Source organism: Lepidochelys kempii, chromosome 10, assembly GCF_965140265.1.
Source record: "Lepidochelys kempii isolate rLepKem1 chromosome 10, rLepKem1.hap2, whole genome shotgun sequence".
Taxonomy (NCBI): domain Eukaryota; kingdom Metazoa; phylum Chordata; order Testudines; family Cheloniidae; genus Lepidochelys; species Lepidochelys kempii.
In genome coordinates this window covers 42,386,361-42,406,927 of record NC_133265.1, presented here as the reverse complement: position 1 = coordinate 42,406,927, position 20,567 = coordinate 42,386,361, and the positions used below count along the sequence as shown (strand labels likewise).

The window sequence follows — 20,567 nt, the reverse complement described above, 5'->3', positions numbered from 1 at the left end:
CACAGTGAGGGTCATGCCAGACACTGGCAGGAGGAAGGCCATGATCCTAGCCAGGGGCCTACACAATGGCCCTTTTGGACCCTGAGGGCTTACCACAAGTCCAGGGAGTCCTGTCAGGGGCCTCCCACTCAGCCCACTCAGAACCTCGGGTGCCATAGGCCACCGTAAGCTGTCCCACTGCGGAGGGCATGGAAACTGCAGCCCCGACCCCTGGGCAAGCCCCAGACCCCGGCGTCATGGACCATGGAGAACAGGAACCATCCCAGCAGGAGTCACCACTGGACCCTCTAGCCCCAATGGCAGCGTCTTTGTCTTCTCCAGATGAGGCAGTGGCTGGGACAACAATCTCGGGTCCCCCTCCAATAGACCTTCGTGCCCACCAAGGCCTCCTGCATAGGGTGGCACGTAATATGAACCTCCAAGCGGAGGAGGTGATAGAATTGGAAGACCCAGTGGTGGACATCTTATCAGCGGAGGCCCCGTCCCGAGTAGCTCTGCCAATCATATGTACCATCCAACCACTGCTAAGACAATCTAGCAGATGCCCGCTTCCCTCCTTCCGATGGCTAAAGGAGTGGAGAGGAAATACTTTTTCCCTCCAAGGAGTATGAGTACCTGTACACTCACAGTCAGCCGTGTTCAGTTGTGGTAGCCTCGGTGAATGAGAGGGAGCGACATGGGTAACAGGCTCTGGCACCCAAATCAAAGGACGCCAAGTGTCTCGATTTATTCGGGCACAAGATTTACTCCTCCGGAGGGCTGCAGCTCAGGGTAGCGAACCAGCAGGTGCTCCTGAGCTGCTATGACTATAATTCATGGAACTCCATGTTAAAATTTAAGGAGTTAGTGCCTCAGGAGTCCAGAGACGAGTTTGGGGCCCTAGTAGAGGAAGGCAAAAAGGTGGTCAGGACATCCTTACAGGCTTCCTTGGATGCTGCAGACTCTGCTGCCAGGACCCTTGCATCGGGCATAGCCATGCGCCACATATCGTGACTTCAGGTGTCTGGCCTACCGCCAGAACTGCAGCAAATCCTACAGGACCTTCCATTTGAGGGGCAGGGCCTGTTCTCTAACAAAACTGACTCTAGGCTCCAAAGCCTCAAAGATTCCAGAGCCATAATGCGCTCGCTAGGAATGCACACACCGGTCACGCGGTGTAGACCCTTTAAGCTGCAGCCTCCACGATCCTATCCCTTTCCTCGGCCGAGGCTGGACTTTTATAGGAGGTGGGGGCAAGGTGGCAGGAGAAAACCCACCAGTCCGGATAGAACCAAGGCCCGCCCAAGCCACTGGCAGGACCCAAACAAAACTTTTGAAGGTGCGCCCGAGGACAGTGTACCAGTCACCAACCAAGATCCTTCCCCTCCATTCTGGGATCGTCTTTCCCATTTCTACCGTGCGTGGTCTCTCATAACTACAGATCGTTGGGTTCTTCGCACGATGGAAAGGGGATATTCTCTCCAATTTTCTTTCTCCCCTCCCTCCCATCCACCCTCCCTATCCCTCTTCAGGGACCCCTCTCACGAGCAACTGCTTGTACAGGAGGTCCAAATGCTCCTGACCATGGGGGCGATCGAGGAGGTTCCAAGAGAGCTCAGGGGCAGGGGATTTTGCTCCCATTACTTCCTAATCCTCAAGGCAAAGGGTGGGCTTCGGCCTATCCTGGACCTATGCGGACTCAACAAATTCATGGTAAAGTTGAAGTTCTGTATGGTGTCACTAGAGACCATTATTCCTTCCCTGGATCCTGGAGACTGGTACGCCCCCTTCGACATGAAGGACACGTACTTCCACATAGCAATTCATCCAGTGCACAGACACTTCCTTGCTTTGTGGTCAACCGTGAACACTATCAGTTCACAGTTCTTCCTTTCAGCCTTTCTATGGCCCCCAAAGTATTCTCCAAATGTATAGCTGTCGTGGCAGCCTACCTCCGTCAGAAGCGGATCGAAGTGTTTCTGTATCTCGACGATTGGCTTATCCAAGGCAGTGCCAAGGAACAGGTGCAGTCCCACGTTCAAGTTACCATAGCCATGTGTCATCAGTTGGGCCTTCTACTCAATGTGGAAAAGTCAACTCTGGAACCAACCCAGAAAATAGACTTCATTAGGGCAATCTTAGATTCCAGACTTGCCTGAGCTCTCCTACCAGATAACTGATTTCAGTCTCTGGCAAACCTTATCCACAACCTTCAAAGTTTTCCATCCTCAATGGTGAAAATGTGTCTGAGCCTTCTGGGGCACATGGCCTCCTGCACTTACGTGACCAGGCATGCCAGACTGTGGCTCCGCCCACTTCAGGCATGGCTGACAACAGTCTATCGTCCAGGTTGGGACAGCTTAAGCATGGTGGTCACCGTCCCAGAATCGGTCCTAAGCTCTCTGTTGGTGGCTAGATCCCAGAATGGTATGCAAAGGGGTCCCATTTCACACTCCTCAGCCCTCCTCATTACAGATGCCTCATCCCTGGGTTGGGGTGCCCATGTTGGGGACGTCCAGACACAGGGTCTATGGTCTGTCGCCGAGCTATCTCTGCACATCAATGTACGAGAACTAATGGCAGTGCGCCTGGTGTGTCAGGCATTGCGGGAGCGACTACATGGCCATTGTGTGGCAGTCCTCACAGACAACGCCACGGCCATGTTTTACATCAACAAACAAGGGGGAGCCCGTTCATCCCCCCTCTGTCGGGAGGCCATTCACACGTGGGAGTTCTGTATAGCCCACTCTATCCCTCTGGTGGTGTCTTTTCTCCCAGGGGTCCAGAACACACTGGCAGATCGCCTCAGCAGGTCCTTCCAGTCTCACAAGTGGTCGATTCGTCCCAATGTCATCCACTCCATCGTCCTGAGGTGGGGGTTTCCCCAGGTCGACCTGTTTGCCTCACACAGCAATCGGAAGTGCCAAACATTCTGCTCTCTCCAGGGGCTCTCCCCGGGCTCTCTATCAGATGCCTTCCTCCTCCCGTGGAAGGGACAACTGTTCTACGCCTTCCCTCCATTTCCATTAGTCCACAAAGTCCTGCTCAAGTTGCGCAGGGACAGAGCACGGCTGATTCTGGTCGCCCCAGCGTGGCCCAGGCAACACTGGTACACCACGCTACTGGAGTTATCGGTAGACGCGCCGATTCTACTCCCACTTTGGCCAGACCTGATCTCACAAGACCACGGCCGTCTCTGTCACCCCGACCTGCAATCCCTCCATCTCACGGCATGGATGCTGCGTGGCTAACTCGGTCAGAGCTCCTCTGCTCCCACTTGGTGCAGTAGGTACTGCTAGGTAGCAGAAAAGCCTCGCTCGGTCTTCTCGGTAGATTTCATAAAGGTCTGGACCGTCTCTACCCTCATGAGATCTTAACCTGGTCCTTTCTAGACTTATGGGGGTCCCGTTCGAGCTGATGGCCCCATGCTCACTTCTCTACCTCTCTTGGAAGACAGCCTTCCTTGTGGCTATCACTTCGGCGAGGTGTGCGTCTGAGATCAGAGGTCTCACTTCAGAACCACCGTACATGGTCTTCCACAAAGACAAGGTGCAACTACGCCCTCACCCTGTCTTCCTTCCCAAGGTGGTTTCAACTTTCCACGTCAACCAGGTCATTTTCCTCCCAGTCTTCTACCTGAAGCTACATGCTACTTGGCGAGAGCAATGGCTACACTCCCTCGACATTCGTAGGACCCTCGCCTTCTATACTGAGCGTACGAGTCCGTTCAGAAAGACGACCCAGCTCTTTGTTGCAGTGGCAGACTGGATGAAAGGCCTCCCGGTCTCCTCACAGCGCGTCTCCTCTTGAATCACTTCCTATATCCGTGCTTGGTATGATTTGGCCAGTGTTCCGGCCAAGCCCCTCAATGCCCATTCTACAAGGGCTCAAGCCTCATCAGCCACTTTCCTGGCACAGGTTCTGATATAAGAGATCTGTAGAGCAGCTACTTGGTCTTCAGCGCATACTTTTGGTTCTCACTATGCAATAGTCCAGCAGTCCAGAGACGATGCTGCATTTGGTTCAGCAGTGCTACATTCAGCAACATCTCACACCGACCCCACCGTCTAGGTAAGGCTTGGGAGTCACCTAATTGGAATCGATATGAGCAAGCACTCGAAGAAGAAAAGCCGGTTACTCACTTTTGTAACTGTTGTTCTTCGAGATGTGTTGCTCATATACATTCCAAACCTGCCCTCCTTTCCCTGTGTCGGAGTAGCTGGCAAAAAGGAACTGAGGGGATGCTGGGTCAACTGGGGTATATATCCAGCACCATGAAGGCGCCAGTCCAGGGGGCTCCACAGCCGACCCACCAGGTGTTGCTAGGGTAAAAAATTCTCCGATGATCGTACACGCGGCACATGCACACCTAATTGGAATGGATATGAGCAATACATCTCGAAGAACAACAGTTACAAAGGTGAGTAACCGTCTTTTCCTTCCATGAAACTAGAGGTTCTTTGAGATGTAGTCCCTATCTGTATTCCACTTCTCACCCTCTACTGTGGATCTGTTGGATTTGCAGTGAAGAAAGAACTAGACATGCGGATGGTCTGCCCTGCCTTTATCACCTCAGATGGAACCATGAGGTGAACCAAGGGTCGGTGCGTAGACCAACAGACACTACTACTTTCAAAATCTCCAGATCCAGATGCATGGTGCAGTGTAACTCAGATAGGCACCACACATCTCGAAGCTCCTCCAGTTACAGGTAAGTAACCTCCACTTAGTGAGTGGCTGTTTCCACGTTTTGTAGGTATAGCTAGTTGCTCAGGTTGTTTCCTGGGGAATTTGGAGCAGACTGCTCTTGAGAAACCAGAACTCCAACAGCAGAACGGTCAATTTGCATGTCTGGAGCAGGAAGTCAGATGCAGCCAGTTAATCCTAGATTAGCCCTTTGCAGAAACTCAATTTATAGGTAAAACAAATTAGTGTTCTGTAGAAATGCCTTCTTGGCTTTATAGTTTTGTGTTTATTGTAGCTTCACCAAAAAGAGGTAGAGAAGAAACTAGCTGCTTCATTGTTTTGAGCACTGTGTTTACTACTGAAGGGAAGCAATATACTGGGGTTAACTTGATAATCTCATTGTTTTTATTCAGTGTTTGATAACTTCATTGTCATTTTATTTACAAAATATTTGCAGATCCAGAGGTTCCATTAAACCTGGTGTTTCTGAGGCAACCTTCTCCACTTACCAAAGTTACTGGACAAAGTGCAGTTTTCCCATGTGTCACTGCAGGATTTCCAACTCCAGTTATCAAGTGGATGAGAAATGAAGAAGAACTTACCATAGAAGAGTAAGTAATGGCTTGTAAATTGAAATTGACTTTCCCGTTACCTAAACTTAGTAATATAGGAATTATTATGCCAAGTCAGACTTAGGGTTTTAGACCCTAAGTCCACGCAGCTTCTGCTTAATTTTAAAGTGACACAGTAGGTTCTGCTGTTCTAATGTGGGGGTCTTCAGGTTGAGGGTTGTGACAAGCCTTGTGCCATGTAGGGTGGGCAGACCGACTCAGTCAATCCAGAACAACAGTGGATCTAAACCACAGGAGTATCAGTATGATGCCACATGATTGCATGTGTTTGTTTGTTTGATATTTAAAAACAGGAAATTGCACACAAAACTGTTAAAAGAATGTTGAGGTTGCAAAGTCAAACATTCGAAAATAAGGAAATTCCAGAATTAAGGTTACCTTTGCAACCTAATTGGGCTCCCTTCTTCATATGCATTATGATATTCTTTAATTACATGATCAAATGCTATGTTTTCCACAGAATCCTTGCCTCATTCAGTGCATAGAAAGGACAGTACTCAATCAATGAGCACCTATTGAGAATTTTTTTTCCTCATTGTTCACTGTATGGTCCCATGCCTTATTTACTACATACTATTCAAACCCTGCTTTGAAGACATTTATTAATTTCCTCATGGGCTTTTTTTGTGGTGCTTATCTCTAGAGTATCTGAGTGGTTCACAAATATTAATTTATTTTCACAATACATTTGTGAGATTAGGTGGTAATATGCCCATTTTACAGATGAGAAACTGAGGCACAGAAATCAAGGTTGAAAGTATCCAATAATTTTGGTGTCCAGTATGAGATGCCTCGGACTTGATTTTTCAGTGTACATAGCATTATATAGCACTTTATATATTCAAAACCCAGCTCCCACTGACTTCAGTTGCAGCTCTAAGTGTTCAGCCCTTCATCAGTTCAGATCCGAGGGCCTCAATTTGAGCACCCAGAAACATAGGAGCATACAATTAGTGACCACACATGAGTTTGGTTTAAGCGCTTGCCAGGAGTCACACAGGGACTCTGTGACAGAGACAGGGATAGAATCCAGTTCTCCATGGTAGAATTCAACTGCCTTGCTCATGAAATCATCCTTTCTCTTCCTGTAATCTCCTGCGTGAATCACTATATATTTTACAACCTCTGCAACAGATGAGGCTGAGATCCTACAGACAAGTCTCCTTCATTGTACAACCTTGATTAATTGATTTAGGACTGAGTATTGCACGTCTTTTTCTAGATTTAAAGGCCAGTTGTCTAGAATGTAAGTGGGCGTGTGGGTCTTTTCAGGCCAGCCTCACAGGGTATGTCTACACTGCAATAAAACCTGCGGCTGGCCCATGTCAGCTGTCTCGAGCTCAGAGAACTCAGGCTGTGGGACACTACAATTGCAGTGGAGACCTCCAGGCTTGGGCTGGAGCCTGGGCTCCGGGACCCCATGGAGGACATGCAGGTGTGTCGGTCTCATAACCCAGGCACCAGACATCTACACTGCAGTTTTATACCTCTGCAGCCCAAGTCAGCTTACGTGGGAGAGCTGCGGGTGTTTCATTGCAGTGTAGGCATAGCCCCTGATGACTCCATACACTTGTATGAGCTAATGGTTACTACATCAGTGGACATCTAGTCTCTGAGAAAGATAGTTAAGAGGAATATTTCTTTTTCCTTTAAAGCTCAAAATAAATGTTCACCTCTACAAAAGAGAGGGAATAAATAAGGGGTTGGACCCTAAAAGCCTTTTTTTACATATTATGCTACAAAGTCTCTTTGGTCAGCTAGGGGACGAGAGAGGTATTTGGCTGTTGCTGGCTAAAGTTGATTCCATTTGTGTTATGGCACTTTCCTTAGAGAAGTGTATTTGTTGACATAAAGTTTATTTTGATGGTAATAAAGAAGAAAATTTGATTTGCCTCACTCTGCAGAAAATGAGTTCTTAATTCGTTTTTCATAGAACATAGTTCTCCTTTGAGTGATGGTCCCTATGTGTCTTCCAGTGTGAGTGCATGTACACTTCATGTGCATGAGACCAGAAGATTTTTTACTAGCAGTATCTGTTGGTTTGTGCCTGTGCCCACTGCCTCCTTGTGCTCTGAATCAAGGACACGAGGGGTGAAATTTATAGCCTGCTTCTCCAATTCCTTTTTGCTGCTTATGATTTGAGATGGAACCCCTGCAGTTTTGCTAGCTGTCCCTGTTTGAGTCTAGCTTTTTTCTGGAAATAGCTTATTGTTGGATCATTGTGTTTTACGAATTTAGGAGTTCATTAGTGTAGGTAGTGTTTCAGGGTGTAGGGGTTCCCTGTCCATCTCTCACCATGCACTATTTGGGATTCTTAATATGCCTAAGATCTCCAGTTTCAAATCCTGCATGGCCTGCACCTGGGTCTTCCTGGGGAGTGAGTCTCATGACTTGTGCTTATTTTGCATTAGAGAATCAGCAATCCTGTGAGTTCTGGTTCCAAACACACCTAATGAAGTAGACAATGAGGCCCCAGTCCCGACCCTTGGGGCACTCCACTTGATACCGGCTGCCAACTAGACATGGAGCCATTGATCACTACCCGTTGAGCCCGACAATCTAGCCAGCTTTCTACCCACCTTATAGTGCATTCATCCAGCCCATACTTCCTTAACTTGCTGACAAGAATACTATGGGAGACCGTGTCAAAAGCTTTGCTAAAGTCAAGAAACAATACATCCACTGCTTTCCCTTCATCCACAGAACCAGTAATCTCATCATAAAAGGTGATTAGATTAGTCAGGCATGACTTTCCCTTGGTGAATCCATGCTGGCTGTTCCTGATCACTTTCCTCTCATGCAAGTGCTTCAGGATTGATTCTTTGAGGACCTGCTCCATGATTTTTCCAGGGACTGAGGTGAGGCTGACTGGCCTGTAGTTCCCAGGATCCTCCTCCTTCCCTTTTTTAAAGATTGGCACTACATTAGCCTTTTTCCAGTCATCCGGGACTTCCCCGGTTCGCCACGAGTTTTCAAAGATAATGGCCAATGGCTCTGCAATCACAGCCGCCAATTCCTTCAGCACTCTCGGATGCAACTCGTCCTGCCCCATGGACTTGTGCACGTCCAGCTTTTCTAAATAGTCCCTAACCACCTCTATCTCCACAGAGGGCTGGCCATCTCTTCCCCATTTTGTGATGCCCAGCGCAGCAGTCTGGGAGCTGACCTTGTTAGTGAAAACAGAGGCAAAAAAAGCATTGAGTACATTAGCTTTTTCCACATCCTCTGTCACTAGGTTGCCTCCCTCATTCAGTAAGGGGCCCACACATTCCTTGGCTTTCTTCTTGTTGCCAACATACCTGAAGAAACCCTTCTTGTTACTCTTGACATCTCTGGCTAGCTGCAGCTCCAGGTGCGATTTGGCCCTCCTGATAACATTCCTACATGCCCGAGCAATATTTTTATACTCTTCCCTGGTCATATGTCCAACCTTCCACTTCTTGTAAGCTTCTTTTTTATGTTTAAGATCCGCTAGGATTTCACCATTAAGCCAAGCTGGTCGCCTGCCATATTTACTATTCTTTCGACTCATTGGGATGGTTTGTCCCTGTAACCTCAACAGGGATTCCTTGAAATACAGCCAGCTCTCCTGGACTCCTTTCCCCTTCAAGTTAGTCCCCCAGGGGATCCTGGCCATCCGTTCCCTGAGGGAGTCGAAGTCTGCTTTCCTGAAGTCCAGGGTCCGTATCCTGCTGCTTACCTTTCTTCCCTGCGTCAGGATCCTGAACTCAACCAACTCATGGTCACTGCCTCCCAGATTCCCATCCACTTTTGCTTCCCCCACTAATTCTACCCGGTTTGTGAGCAGCAGGTCAAGAAAAGCGCCCCCCCTAGTTGGCTCCTCTAGCACTTGCGCCAGGAAATTGTCCCCTACGCTTTCCAAAAACTTCCTGGATTGTCTATGCACCGCTGTATTGCTCTCCCAGCAGATATCAGGAAAATTAAAGTCACCCATGAGAATCAGGGCCTGCGATCTAGTAGCTTCCGTGAGCTGCCGGAAGAAAGCCTCATCCACCTCATCCCCCTGGTCCGGTGGTCTATAGCAGACTCCCACCACTACATCACTCTTGTTGCACACACTTCTAAACTTAATCCAGAGACACTCAGGTTTTTCTGCAGTTTCGTACCGGAGCTCTGAGCAGTCATACTGCTCCCTTACATACAGTGCTACTCCCCCACCTTTTCTGCCCTGCCTGTCCTTCCTGAACAGTTTATAACCATCCATGACAGTACTCCAGTCATGTGAGTTATCCCACCAAGTCTCTGTTATTCCGATCACATCATAGGTCCTTGACATCACCAGGACCTCCAGTTCTCCCTGCTTGTTTCCAAGGCTTTGTGCATTTGTATATAAGCACTTGAGATAACCTGTTGATCGCCCCTCATTCCCAGTATGAGGCAGGAGCCCTCCCTCACAGACATTCCTGCCTGTGCTTCCTCCCGGTATCCCGCTTTCCCACTTACCTCAGGGCTTTGGTCTCCTTCCCCCGGTGAACCTAGTTTAAAGCCCTCCTCACTAGGTTAGCCAGCCTGCTGGCAAAGATGCTCTTCCCTCTCTTCGTAAGATGGAGCCCGTCTCTGCCCAGCACTCCTCCTTCATGGAACACCATCCCATGGTCAAAGAAACCAAAGCCTTCTCTCCGACACCACCTGCGTAGCCATTCGTTGACTTCCACGATTCGACGCTCCCTACCTAGGCCTTTTCCTTCCACGGGGAGGATGGATGAGAACACCACTTGCGCCTCCAACTCCTTTATCCTTCTTCCTAGAGCCACATAGTCCGCAGTGATCCGCTCAAGGTCATTCTTGGCAGTATCATTGGTGCCCACATGGAGAAGCAGGAAGGGGTAGCGATCCGAGGGCTTGATGAGTCTCGGCAGTCTCTCCGTCACATTGCGAATCTTAGCCCCTGGCAAGCAGCAGACTTCTCGGTTTTCCCGGTCAGGGCGGCAGATAGATGACTCAGTCCCCCGGAGGAGAGTGTCCCCGACCACCACCACCCACCTTCTCCTCTTGGGAGTGGTGGTCGTGGAACTCCCAACCTCAGGACATCGCATCTCATGCCTTCCAACCTGCGGAGTCTCCTTCTGCTTTCTCGCCCCAGACATATCATCTGGTCCACTCTCCACAACGATACCTGTGGAGAGAACATGAAAGCGGTTAGTTACCTGTGTCTGTGATACTGGAACCCGGACATTCCGCTTACCTCTTCTGGAGGTCACATGTTGCCAAGCTTCTTCACTGGCCTCTTGGCTCCTCTGTGCAACCTGCTCTATATCTGTAGAGCTTTGTGCCCCTAGAAGCCTATCCTGAGTTTTGTCCAGGAAATCCTCAGTTTCCCGTATGCAACGCAGGGTTGTTATCTGTTGCTCCAGACCTTCAATCTTCTCTTCCAATATGGAGACCAGCTTGCACTTTGTACAGACAAAGTCGCTTCTGTCCTGTGGAAGCAAGACAAACATGGCACATCCAGTGCAGGTCACAACAGCTGAACCCCCCCCCCCTTCCATATCACCTTCCTACTACGAGCTTCCTCAGAGCAGTATGCAAGACGTAAGCCTCACTGGGCTCACTCCAGGCGAACTCCCAGGCAAACTCCTGCTGTGAGCTGCTCTGCTGTCCCCGCTGCTCAGCTGGTTCTCCGCCACTCAGCTGGTTCGCGAAGCTCTGGCTATTTTTAAACAGCCAGGCTTCCCTGTCGCAAACAAACAGACACCCTACTGCCCGCCCCCTGCAGGCTAGCAGCCAATCAGACACTCACTCAGGCTCTCACACTGTCCCCCCAGCAAACACACGCTCGGATACTTCCTCAGCAAGCAAACAAACACAGACTCGGATACTTACCAGTCCCAGGCAAACTCCTGCTGTGAGCTGCTCTGCTGTCCCCGCTGCTCAGCTGGTTCTCCGCCACTCAGCTGGTTCGCGAAGCTCTGGCTATTTTTAAACAGCCAGGCAAACCCAGTTAATCTTCCTGCAGCGCTTTCATCCTCATCACCTGATGAGGTGATGTCATTGGCTTTGCCATTGTCACCCAACAACTATAAACAGTTTAAGAACCTCCTGAAGAGTATTGTGGAGTCACTCCAGATTCCCCTGGAGGAAGTCCAGGGCCCCACTCACAAGTTGTTGAACCTCCTTCAGACTGCTGGGCCTAGCAAGGTGGTGCTTCTGATCAAGAAAACTATATTGGAGCCAACCAAGGTAATCTGGCATACTCTGGCCACCTGTGCCCTCTCCCCCAAAGGATCAATAAAAAGTACTTTGTACCATCTAAAGGGGAAAAATATTTGTTTTCTCACCCCACGTCTGATCAATCACCAGATGCAACAGACTGCACCAGCCTGGGTCTACTCCTTTAGACAAAGATGCCAAAAGATTAGATCTCTTTGCAAAGAGGAGTTCCTCCTCCACTAGTGTACAATTTCGCATTACAAATTGTCAGGTGTTAATTTCTAAATGTGATTTTATTAATTATAACAAACTGAGTTGACAAATAAACTTCTACAACAACTCAGACTTACCTGAAGACAGAGTCCATGCGATGAAGGACCTCATAGCTCAGCTTCAGATGAGTTCTCAGATTACAATTTGATCTTGTCAGGTCCTTCTAGACTACATGGCCACCTTCACCTATGTGGCACTCTTCACAAAGCTTCATCTCCAGTGCCTCCAGGCATCTTTATGGACAGTCTATTTTCTGAGCAAAGACAACCTGAACAAACAACTCTCAATTCTCAACAGTGTTCTAACATCATTCTCCCGGTGGGAGAACAAAGACACAGGGATCACACGTCTCGCAGAACTCTAGTTATGGTTAGGGTAAGTAACATTTCTTTTCTGTAGAATTTGATGAGTTCTTTTAAGACTGCTGCACGTGTGATACAACATTTGAAAGGACAGATGATTTTCTGTAGAAAGCAAACAGCTTTCCAGCTCCCTCAGCTAACGAAAGCTTATGCTCAAATAAATTTTTTAGTCTCTAAGGTGCCACAAGTACTCCTTCTCTTTTTGCGAATACAGACTAACACGACTGCTACTCTGAACTCTGTCTCACTATTCACCATAGTATTGTTTGAGCAGATTTAGTGAAAATTGGTGTTCTTCTCTAACGTGCAGTAAATCCTGCTGTGTGATCAAATGGCTACCATTCTGAAACCGAAGCTTCCATGGATGATTTACTATGCTAGTTAGTATCTTGTTTTCCCTTGATGTAAATTTTGGTTATAAATTCCACTTTAAAAACGTTAATCTATTCTGCACAATTACACACCACTGCTTATCTTCTTATGCAAAGTCTAGTAGAGAATACCCTTTTCTCATTGCAGTATTTTTCATAGCCTTCTGTTTCCCAGCCAAGTTGTAAAAATACCTAGTATCCATATACAAGACACCTGAACACTCATTCTATTTTTCTTTCCTGTTTCATTCCAGCACACAATCAAACATGTTGAGGTCTCTCCCAACCCTAATCTTCTATGATTCTATGTTAGAGTAGCAATTCCGATTCAAAATTCGAAATTTTTTTGAAGTATTTTTGTCCTTTGTATAAAGCAGGGTGAATTGGTTTAAATCAAAGTGATCTAATTCTTTGATTTTTTTAAATGATGATTTTAATCAGCAAGCAGGAAATCTTGACTTAAATCATCTATTTTAATCTTGTTTTGCAATTGTACTTTTTAGTTATTTTCCTGAAGAAAGATTCTCATTAGTTGGTAACTATCAAAATTTGGTATTTCTTTTTGCTACCCAGGAGGATATGCTTAACTGAAGCAATTACATAGCTTAACGTAATTTTTTTCAGATTCTTTGTTTATTTTTATTTTGTTAGAAAATGGTTAGTGATGCATTTCTATTTACTAGTTGATGCTTAATTTTATATTTGATTTGTGTTAAGCTGCATTTGGATGGAAATTTGAATTCAATTAAAAATGCACAAAACCAGCATTTTAAAATAGCTTTACATTAGTTAAATTTAAAAAAAAAAAAAAAAACCTTAAATGTGCTGGATACATAAAAACAAAATAAGTTTATCAAAATATGTTTTGCATTTAAAACTCTTATTTATTAAACAAAGAAAGTATGATCTGTAGTTAATATATTCAACTGATTGTTTCTAGTCACCAGGTCCTTCAAGATTTTAGAAGTAGTAGATCTCATCCTCATACTTCATTTTTATTCATCAATTGGTAAAGGAAAATAAGCTTTCCTTTTTCGACTCCTTATCGATTTCTCAACTCTGAATGAGCCAGTCAGTGAACTGAACTAACTCAATAAGCTAAAATGAAGTAAATATTCTCTATATCTGCAGACTGTCAAAAGGTGGTGTACCATCTCAGCAAATTCTGGTTCCAAGTGCTCGGATAGTGACTTCACCAGTTCAGTGGTTTGACTTTCCTTAAAACTTTGCCAGCGTACATGTACTGCTTGAATATTGTTTAATTTAAATTATTGTAATACATTATACTAAGTGTAGGCCTTAATATAGTGCGTCATAACTTCAAATTTAATCTTAAATAGATTTATTTTTGAAGAAAAATATATTTAAAATTCAAAAAATCGAGTTTAAATAACATCTAATTTAAAAAAATCTATTACTCTGAGCTATTGGTAAATTCTGAAATAGCTTCTTTTTGCTAACTATAATACTTCTCCCTTATGACCATTCTCACAAACATAAACTTGCTAATTAAGGTCTGGACAGATTTTTTTTATGTACCACTGAGACTTCATTAAAAAAAGTTAAAGTTCATGTTAAAAAAAAAAATGAGCAAAGGGTGGGATCTAGTCCCCAAAGAGTGGACATGAAGTATTTGGGAGAGGGGATCTCCTTTCTGTGAACCCTGTAAGGTGAATGGAATACTGGGGGTGTCTGATTGGTTTGATTTCCAGTAAAAGACCTGATAGTTTCAGGAATGAAAATCAGGAAAGTGGAGCTGAAGACAAGAGGAAATATTAGAGGCGGAAAATAAAGCTGTTTTTCTTTAATCATGCTGTAGCGTTAGCTTTAACAGTACCCTTTTCTTACCACTAGACTCATTACTTTATTTGATAACATAACCATTTTACATTCTGTTTTTTAACTGTGGCAAATCACCCTTTATAGAATTAAAGAAATTGTCCTCTCAAGCTATGTGTTCAATTAGAATCTATAATTCTAAGAAAGCTTATTCTTAGCAATTCAGCGGACTGCGCCTTCTGGAAAGAATATTTATAATGTGAGCCAGATGCAGTGGATATATTTGGTTTGATGGAATGTTTATCAAAGATTTCAACAGGATTTAAAGTAAAGAAATATTTCATATTCCAGCATGAGTGAATTTTAATGGTGTCAGTCTTTGCAAGATTAAACAATTTCATGGAATTATTATTTGAAGCAAAGCTATGGGAGGCACATAGTAAATTGTGAAATTAGCTCCCCATGATAAAATATTTGCCAAACTAATTCCTTTCAAAACCTCCACTGAAATATTATTTTAAAAATCCTGGCTAACTCATACAAGGGTAAGACTCTAAGCACGTTTGTTACCCCAACATGTAGTGACATTGCCATGAGATTTACCAGTCACTGACTGCAAGAAATGACGTGTAACACTGCCTCATAGGTTCAGCAATGAGTGATGCAAGTCATGCTTTTAGAAGACAAGCCCTCCTCCCCCAGTCTGTGGGGGCAGAGGATAAAAGGGGTGGAGGGGATTTGGAGTTCTGGGGGGAGAAGTTGAGGGACAGAAGAGGCTGGGTTCTTGTGGGGGAAGATCTGGGGGCTAGAGGCCTGCATGGGCTGTGTGACAGAACGGGAGTTGCCTGGCTGTGGGGGAGAGGTACATTACGGGGTCTAGGCTGGAAGGCAAGATAGGGTATGGAAGATGGGATGTTGGGCAGCTGTGAGGGTGGGGGAGTATATCGGGGAGCAGTACTTACAGGAGAACATGACACAGCCCACTCCCTCTTGGCTTCTGTCTTGGGGGGGCTGATTGGGCTCAGCTTCCCGCTTTGAGCATTTTGATTTCCGGGGTAATTGTTTTTGAGTGACATTGCAACCTGGTGCATGGGGTCACAGTGCTACTCACTCAGATTTGACCCACCCAGCCGCCTGTCGTCATGATGTAGGGATCGCTGTGCCAAACCTGAGCACCACTGTGACCCCATGCTCCAGGTTGAAGCTCCTGGGTTGAGGAGCTGAGCCCAGACAACCCTGGCACATTCTGGTGAGCTAATTTTCGGTCATGAACCATAGGTTGAGAGACCCTATTTTAAAGCTTGTACTCTTATGTTTAGGTACGTGATCTGTCATAGCTAGAGAAAGGTAGGAGGAAGCATTGGTGCTTTGTGTGTGAAATAGATTAAAAGAAATGCAATACTGTAAATTATAGTTAACTGAAAGCTTCCCTTTCAAGAGTAAGTGGTTAATTAAACAGATCTTTTAAAGAAATGTAACTGATTAACCATCTCACATGCCAAAAGGCAATGAATAATCCCTTGTAAATGATTATCTAGCAAAATATTAGCTTCTTAGAAAGATTATAGCCAAACTGTTCAGCACACTGAAGTTACAGAGGAGTCTTTCTCAGTTGTCAAAAGGATGGACTATTGGTTTTGTGCACCATGCCAAAATGCATTTTTTAAAAACAATAATGGCCTCTTAAATCCAGTTGCCCATAGAAAATTAATTCTGCCTCCTTGTATGTCCAGCCTGTTCATGAGGCAGAGGTCCTGAGGAAAAATAGAACATGGTCTTGTAATTAAAAACTGTTTTGTTCTGTGTATACACAATCTAGTTTTTCCTAACTTCCAGGTGTTTGACTTTGCAATCTAAACTTTAAATGACCTTTTAAACATTTGTATATGTAATTTTCTAGAGATTTTTAAAAGAAAAATGGTAAAGACAAATTATATTATACAACTGTAATGCCTTTTTTCAAATAAATAAGCAGCAGCATCAGGGTTTTGAGTCCTGGAACTTCAAGTACTTGCATCATAGGCCTTTACCTCTTGAACTACAGGACTAACTGTATTAGCTGGCAACAGGAGGAGTTTTTTATGCTAAGGTGTTTCTGGTGCTCTATGCTAGGTCCAGGGTTGAGTATTTCTTTCAGATCTCTCCCCCTTAACCGCTACTGCAGCTGCTCTAGCAGTGCCCACATGTTTCCAGCATAGTGTTCGGTGGTGGCTGCATGGGTCCCAGCAATCAAGAATATTCACATTCCGTTATGTTGGCATGCTGCCAAAATTCTCTTGAGGCACACAAGTGGCAATTTTTAACAATTTATAACTTAGCTAAACCCAAATGGAATTTCAGGGGACAAAGAAAAGATACTTTTCTACCCTGTGGGCTTTCTCTCTGCAGGATTTCAAAGTCCTGTTGCAAATCATATAGCTGTTTGAGCTTCTGCAGAAAAGATTACAAGCATACTTTATAGTGGAAAGTGTTGGGCTAACTAAATGTAAGGGTTGCTACCAGCTTTTCCTATGTTTGTTCATCTATGGAAATATGATATTTAAATTCAGCACCCAGAAAATGCATTCTTCTAGCAAGGTTCTATTCAATAAAAACATGGTATTGTGTATCATGAACTGGGGTAATTTTTTCTATTTTTTTTAAAAACATTTTTTGGTCCCTTTCCATCAGTGTGAGTTTGAGTTTCAGAATGGCAACAACATATATAACTGCGAGCAGTCTTGCTGCTTAATGTGGTAATGTACCTTTTCGCATATCTCCGAACCAAACCAGTATTTGCTTTGTATTTAATATTTTAATCTCTCAGAAAGCTAACTCGAGCAAAAGCAGTTTCAGTAAAGAAAATAAGAGAAATGAGACATTGAGGAAAAGAAGAGGGTACTTTTCACAGGAAGGGTATTTTTGTGTTGAGCACACACCACCTACCCAAAAAGATCTATTAATTGGGAATTTAAATGATTCATGATGAAATGCCTATTTCAAAAGTCAGAATAAAAAAAGGTGTGCTGCTGCAGCACAGAACTGCTGTTCAAATGTAGCTGGTTGAAAAGGCTTCCCTATATAATCTTTTTGTGTTGTTTTGATCTAAGTGTATAACTTGTTTTTCAGACTTTAATTTATTCTTTCAGCCAAACACAGTATGCAGTAAGAGGTCCAGCTAGAAAAGTGAATCAATATTATTGGCAGGAATGGTAGTACCTACTACATTTAAGCAGTGATACTACTTGACAGCATTCTGAAAGTTCTGCTTGTGAGGCTGAAATTTTCATTTGTGGCCTCTGCCCAAAGATCAATTTTATTGGAAAGTATGAGCAAAACCAGTTAATCTGTGTTTGAATACAAGGAGAGTAGGAGCACAATACTTATTATGAAATATAATAATGCTCTCGACCATTTTTAACAGCTCTACAGTCAAAATGGGTGTAGATAGAAAGGTGAATAGGGCATCATATAGCTCTCACTGAGAAGTGCCTTTGATTGTTTTGATATAAAATGGTTTTGAGTTTACTGAATTCTGAGCTGTTGATAGCAGTGTTGCCAACTCTCATGATTTTATCACAAGTCTCGTTGAGTTTGGGTTTTTTTGTATACCTGTGCACCCCCCCCCCCCTCCAAAATTCAGTTAACAAGTGTGTTCTTTGAATGCTTGCATATGTCCGTTCCACTGTAGGTATGTGTACACCCTGTGCATAGCTGTTGGAGAACTTCTTCCCTCATCAGTAGCTGTCAGGGCAGCCCAAACACCCACAGCTATCATGCAGGTATAAGAAAGCAGAGCCACCCCGACCTCCCTCAGTCCTTTCTTACTACCAGTGGCAGTTCTTGGAGCAATTTCAGACTTGTTGTGACAAGTGCTTCCCTCACTTCTCTCTCTCTTTTCCCTTTTACTGTTAGAAGTTAGTTAGTTAGTTTAGCTAGTTTTTAGCGGAAGGTTTTAGTTTTAGGTCTTTTTTGACTAACTTTTATCTTTCAGTGTGAGGAATGGTACAGGAATGGTGCCTCACTCACTGAGGTTTAAGGTCTGCCAGACTTGCAGGAAGCCTACACCAGTCAGCAGCCCACACCCAGCATGTCTGAAATGTTTGGGAGAATCCCACATCGGTGACAAGTGTCAAATTTGTAAAGGACTTAAGCCCTGCTCAAAGAAAGATAGAGTAGTGAGGCTCAAGTGTTTACTTATGGAGGCAGCACTTTGCTGTCCATTGGAGTTGTCACATATGGAAAATGCCCCAAACACTTCAGCGTCAGTATGGAACACCCCACGGGAGATGTCTGTGGCTCTTGGTTCCTTTCACTGGTGCCAAAGAAAAGGCATAGTCCCTCCTTAGGTTTAGTAGCACGCTCAGGAGTGTGTGAGGTTCTGTGGCCTGCAATATGCTAGATGATCACGATGGTCCCTTCTGACCTTAAAGTCTATGAGTCTGAATCTAAATTTGTCATACTGAAGCTGGGTAGAGGCAGAGACTCTGCAAGATGTTTGAGGGACAGATGGTCCCTAGAGAAGTCATTCCCTAAGAAGTATATTAGGAAAAACTTTTTCACTGGGAGGGTGGTGAAGCACTGGAATGGGTTACCTAGGGAGGTGGTGGAATCTCCTTCCTTAAAGGTTTTTGTAGTTTTTAAGGTTTTTAGTTGGGGTTGGTCCTGCTTTGAGCAGGAGGTTGGACTGGATGACCTCCTGAGGTCCCTTCCAACCCTGATATTCTATGATTCCATGATTATAAGAAGGGATTGCCCTCTGGAACCTGTGTCAGGTCCGTTGAGGCTGTCCACTGAAAGATCCTTGTATCAGGGTCATCAGTCATTGCCACTGTCAACCATCCCAGAGGCATGTGCAGCTGCAAGGCACCTGCTTAGCCTCTCGGTGGCAATATCCCTGGTAGTAATGGAAGGCTTACAGTAGGTACCTATGCCTGTGGCTCCTACCTCACCATGTCAGGAACCTGGGGCACCTTTACCTCCCAAACTTCCACAAAAGCAAGTGCAGTTAAGAGGCAAGTCTCCAATGATATCTCCATTACCACTGTCCCCGGGCTCAGGCTTCCTATCCCCAGATCCAACTAGTTTTGCTCCTCCATTGTCAGAGGCTTCAGACTCGGAGGTATATTTATCTGTGTCCCAGTCAAGAGGGAAAGTCTATGCTTCATCAGAGACTTGGGCACCATGGCTCATGCAGCAATCACAGCACTGGGTTCCTCCAAAAGGGCAATGGCCAGGACAAGGATGGGTCCCATGCCCATATCAGTGGACATTCTGGACTCTGTGGGACATCCCTTCTCCCTCAACTCTCATTCACTGTCCTCAAGGTCACTCCTGTGTGGCACTACAACTGTGACATTACTCTCCAGTTCCTAATACCGAGATTGGTATTGAACAGCCAGAAGTCACTCTGATGGCTTCTCCAATACACCACAACCTCAGAATCCTGTTGCGTCATCGTCTTCATCACCAGGTGAAGCTGTTGAGGTAGCAAACGATTTGCCACCACCAGAGGGCCACAGGGCTCATCAAGATCTATTAAGAAAGGTGTCCTCTGTTCTGGGATATTCAGTCAGAGGAGCTGCATTGAAAGGTCTCACAAGTTGGTGGATGTTCTGGTATCGGCAGCCCCTGCAAGAGTGATTCTGCTGATTAGCAAAGCCATTATGGAGGCAGTTAAGGCATCCTGGCAGACACACTCCTCCTTGCCTCCTGAAGCAAAATAAGCTGAGAGAGGAGGTATTATATCCCTCTAAGGGATATGAACACTTGTTTTCTCATCCTGCCCCAGGCTCCTTTGTAGTGGCAGCTACTAATGAGCAAGAGAGACAAAGACATGAAGCATCAACACCAAAAAGCAAAGATTCTCATCTTTGTGCAGATCATAGACTCGTAGAAGATTAGGGTTGGAAAAGACCTCAGGAGGTCATCTAGTCCAACCCCCTACTCAAAGCAAGACCAGCCCCAACTAAATCATCCCAGCCAGGGCTTTGTCAAACTGGGCCTGAAAAACCTCTAAGGATGGAGATTCCACCACCTCTGTAGGTAACCCATTCCAGTGCTTCACAACCTCCTAGTGAAATATAGTTTTTTCCTAATATCTAACCTAGACCTCCCCCACTGCATCTTGAGACCATTGCTCCAGATAACACAAAGCTGGCGGGGAGGGAGATGCAAACACTTTGGAGGCTAAAGCTAAAATTTAGAGCAGAGATGGGCAAACTACGGCCCATGGGTCACATCCGGACCGCAGGACTGTCCTGCCTGGCCCCTGAGCTCCCGCCTGGGGAGGCTAGCCCCAGCCCATCCCCTGCTCTTTCTCCTCCCTCCCAGCT

At 45.4% G+C, this 20,567-nt stretch overlaps 1 protein-coding gene across 12 annotated transcripts in view; it reads left to right on the top strand.

The window, feature by feature from the left end:
* Positions 1–20,567, top strand: part of NEO1 (neogenin 1) — a 516,517-nt gene that overhangs the window by 268,379 nt on the left and 227,571 nt on the right. For all 12 annotated transcript variants that reach the window (XM_073363103.1, XM_073363101.1, XM_073363105.1 and 9 more), the window contains exon 4: positions 5,123–5,276. In XM_073363103.1, the coding sequence (XP_073219204.1) occupies positions 5,123–5,276 (154 nt within the window). The remainder of the gene's footprint in view (positions 1–5,122; positions 5,277–20,567) is intronic.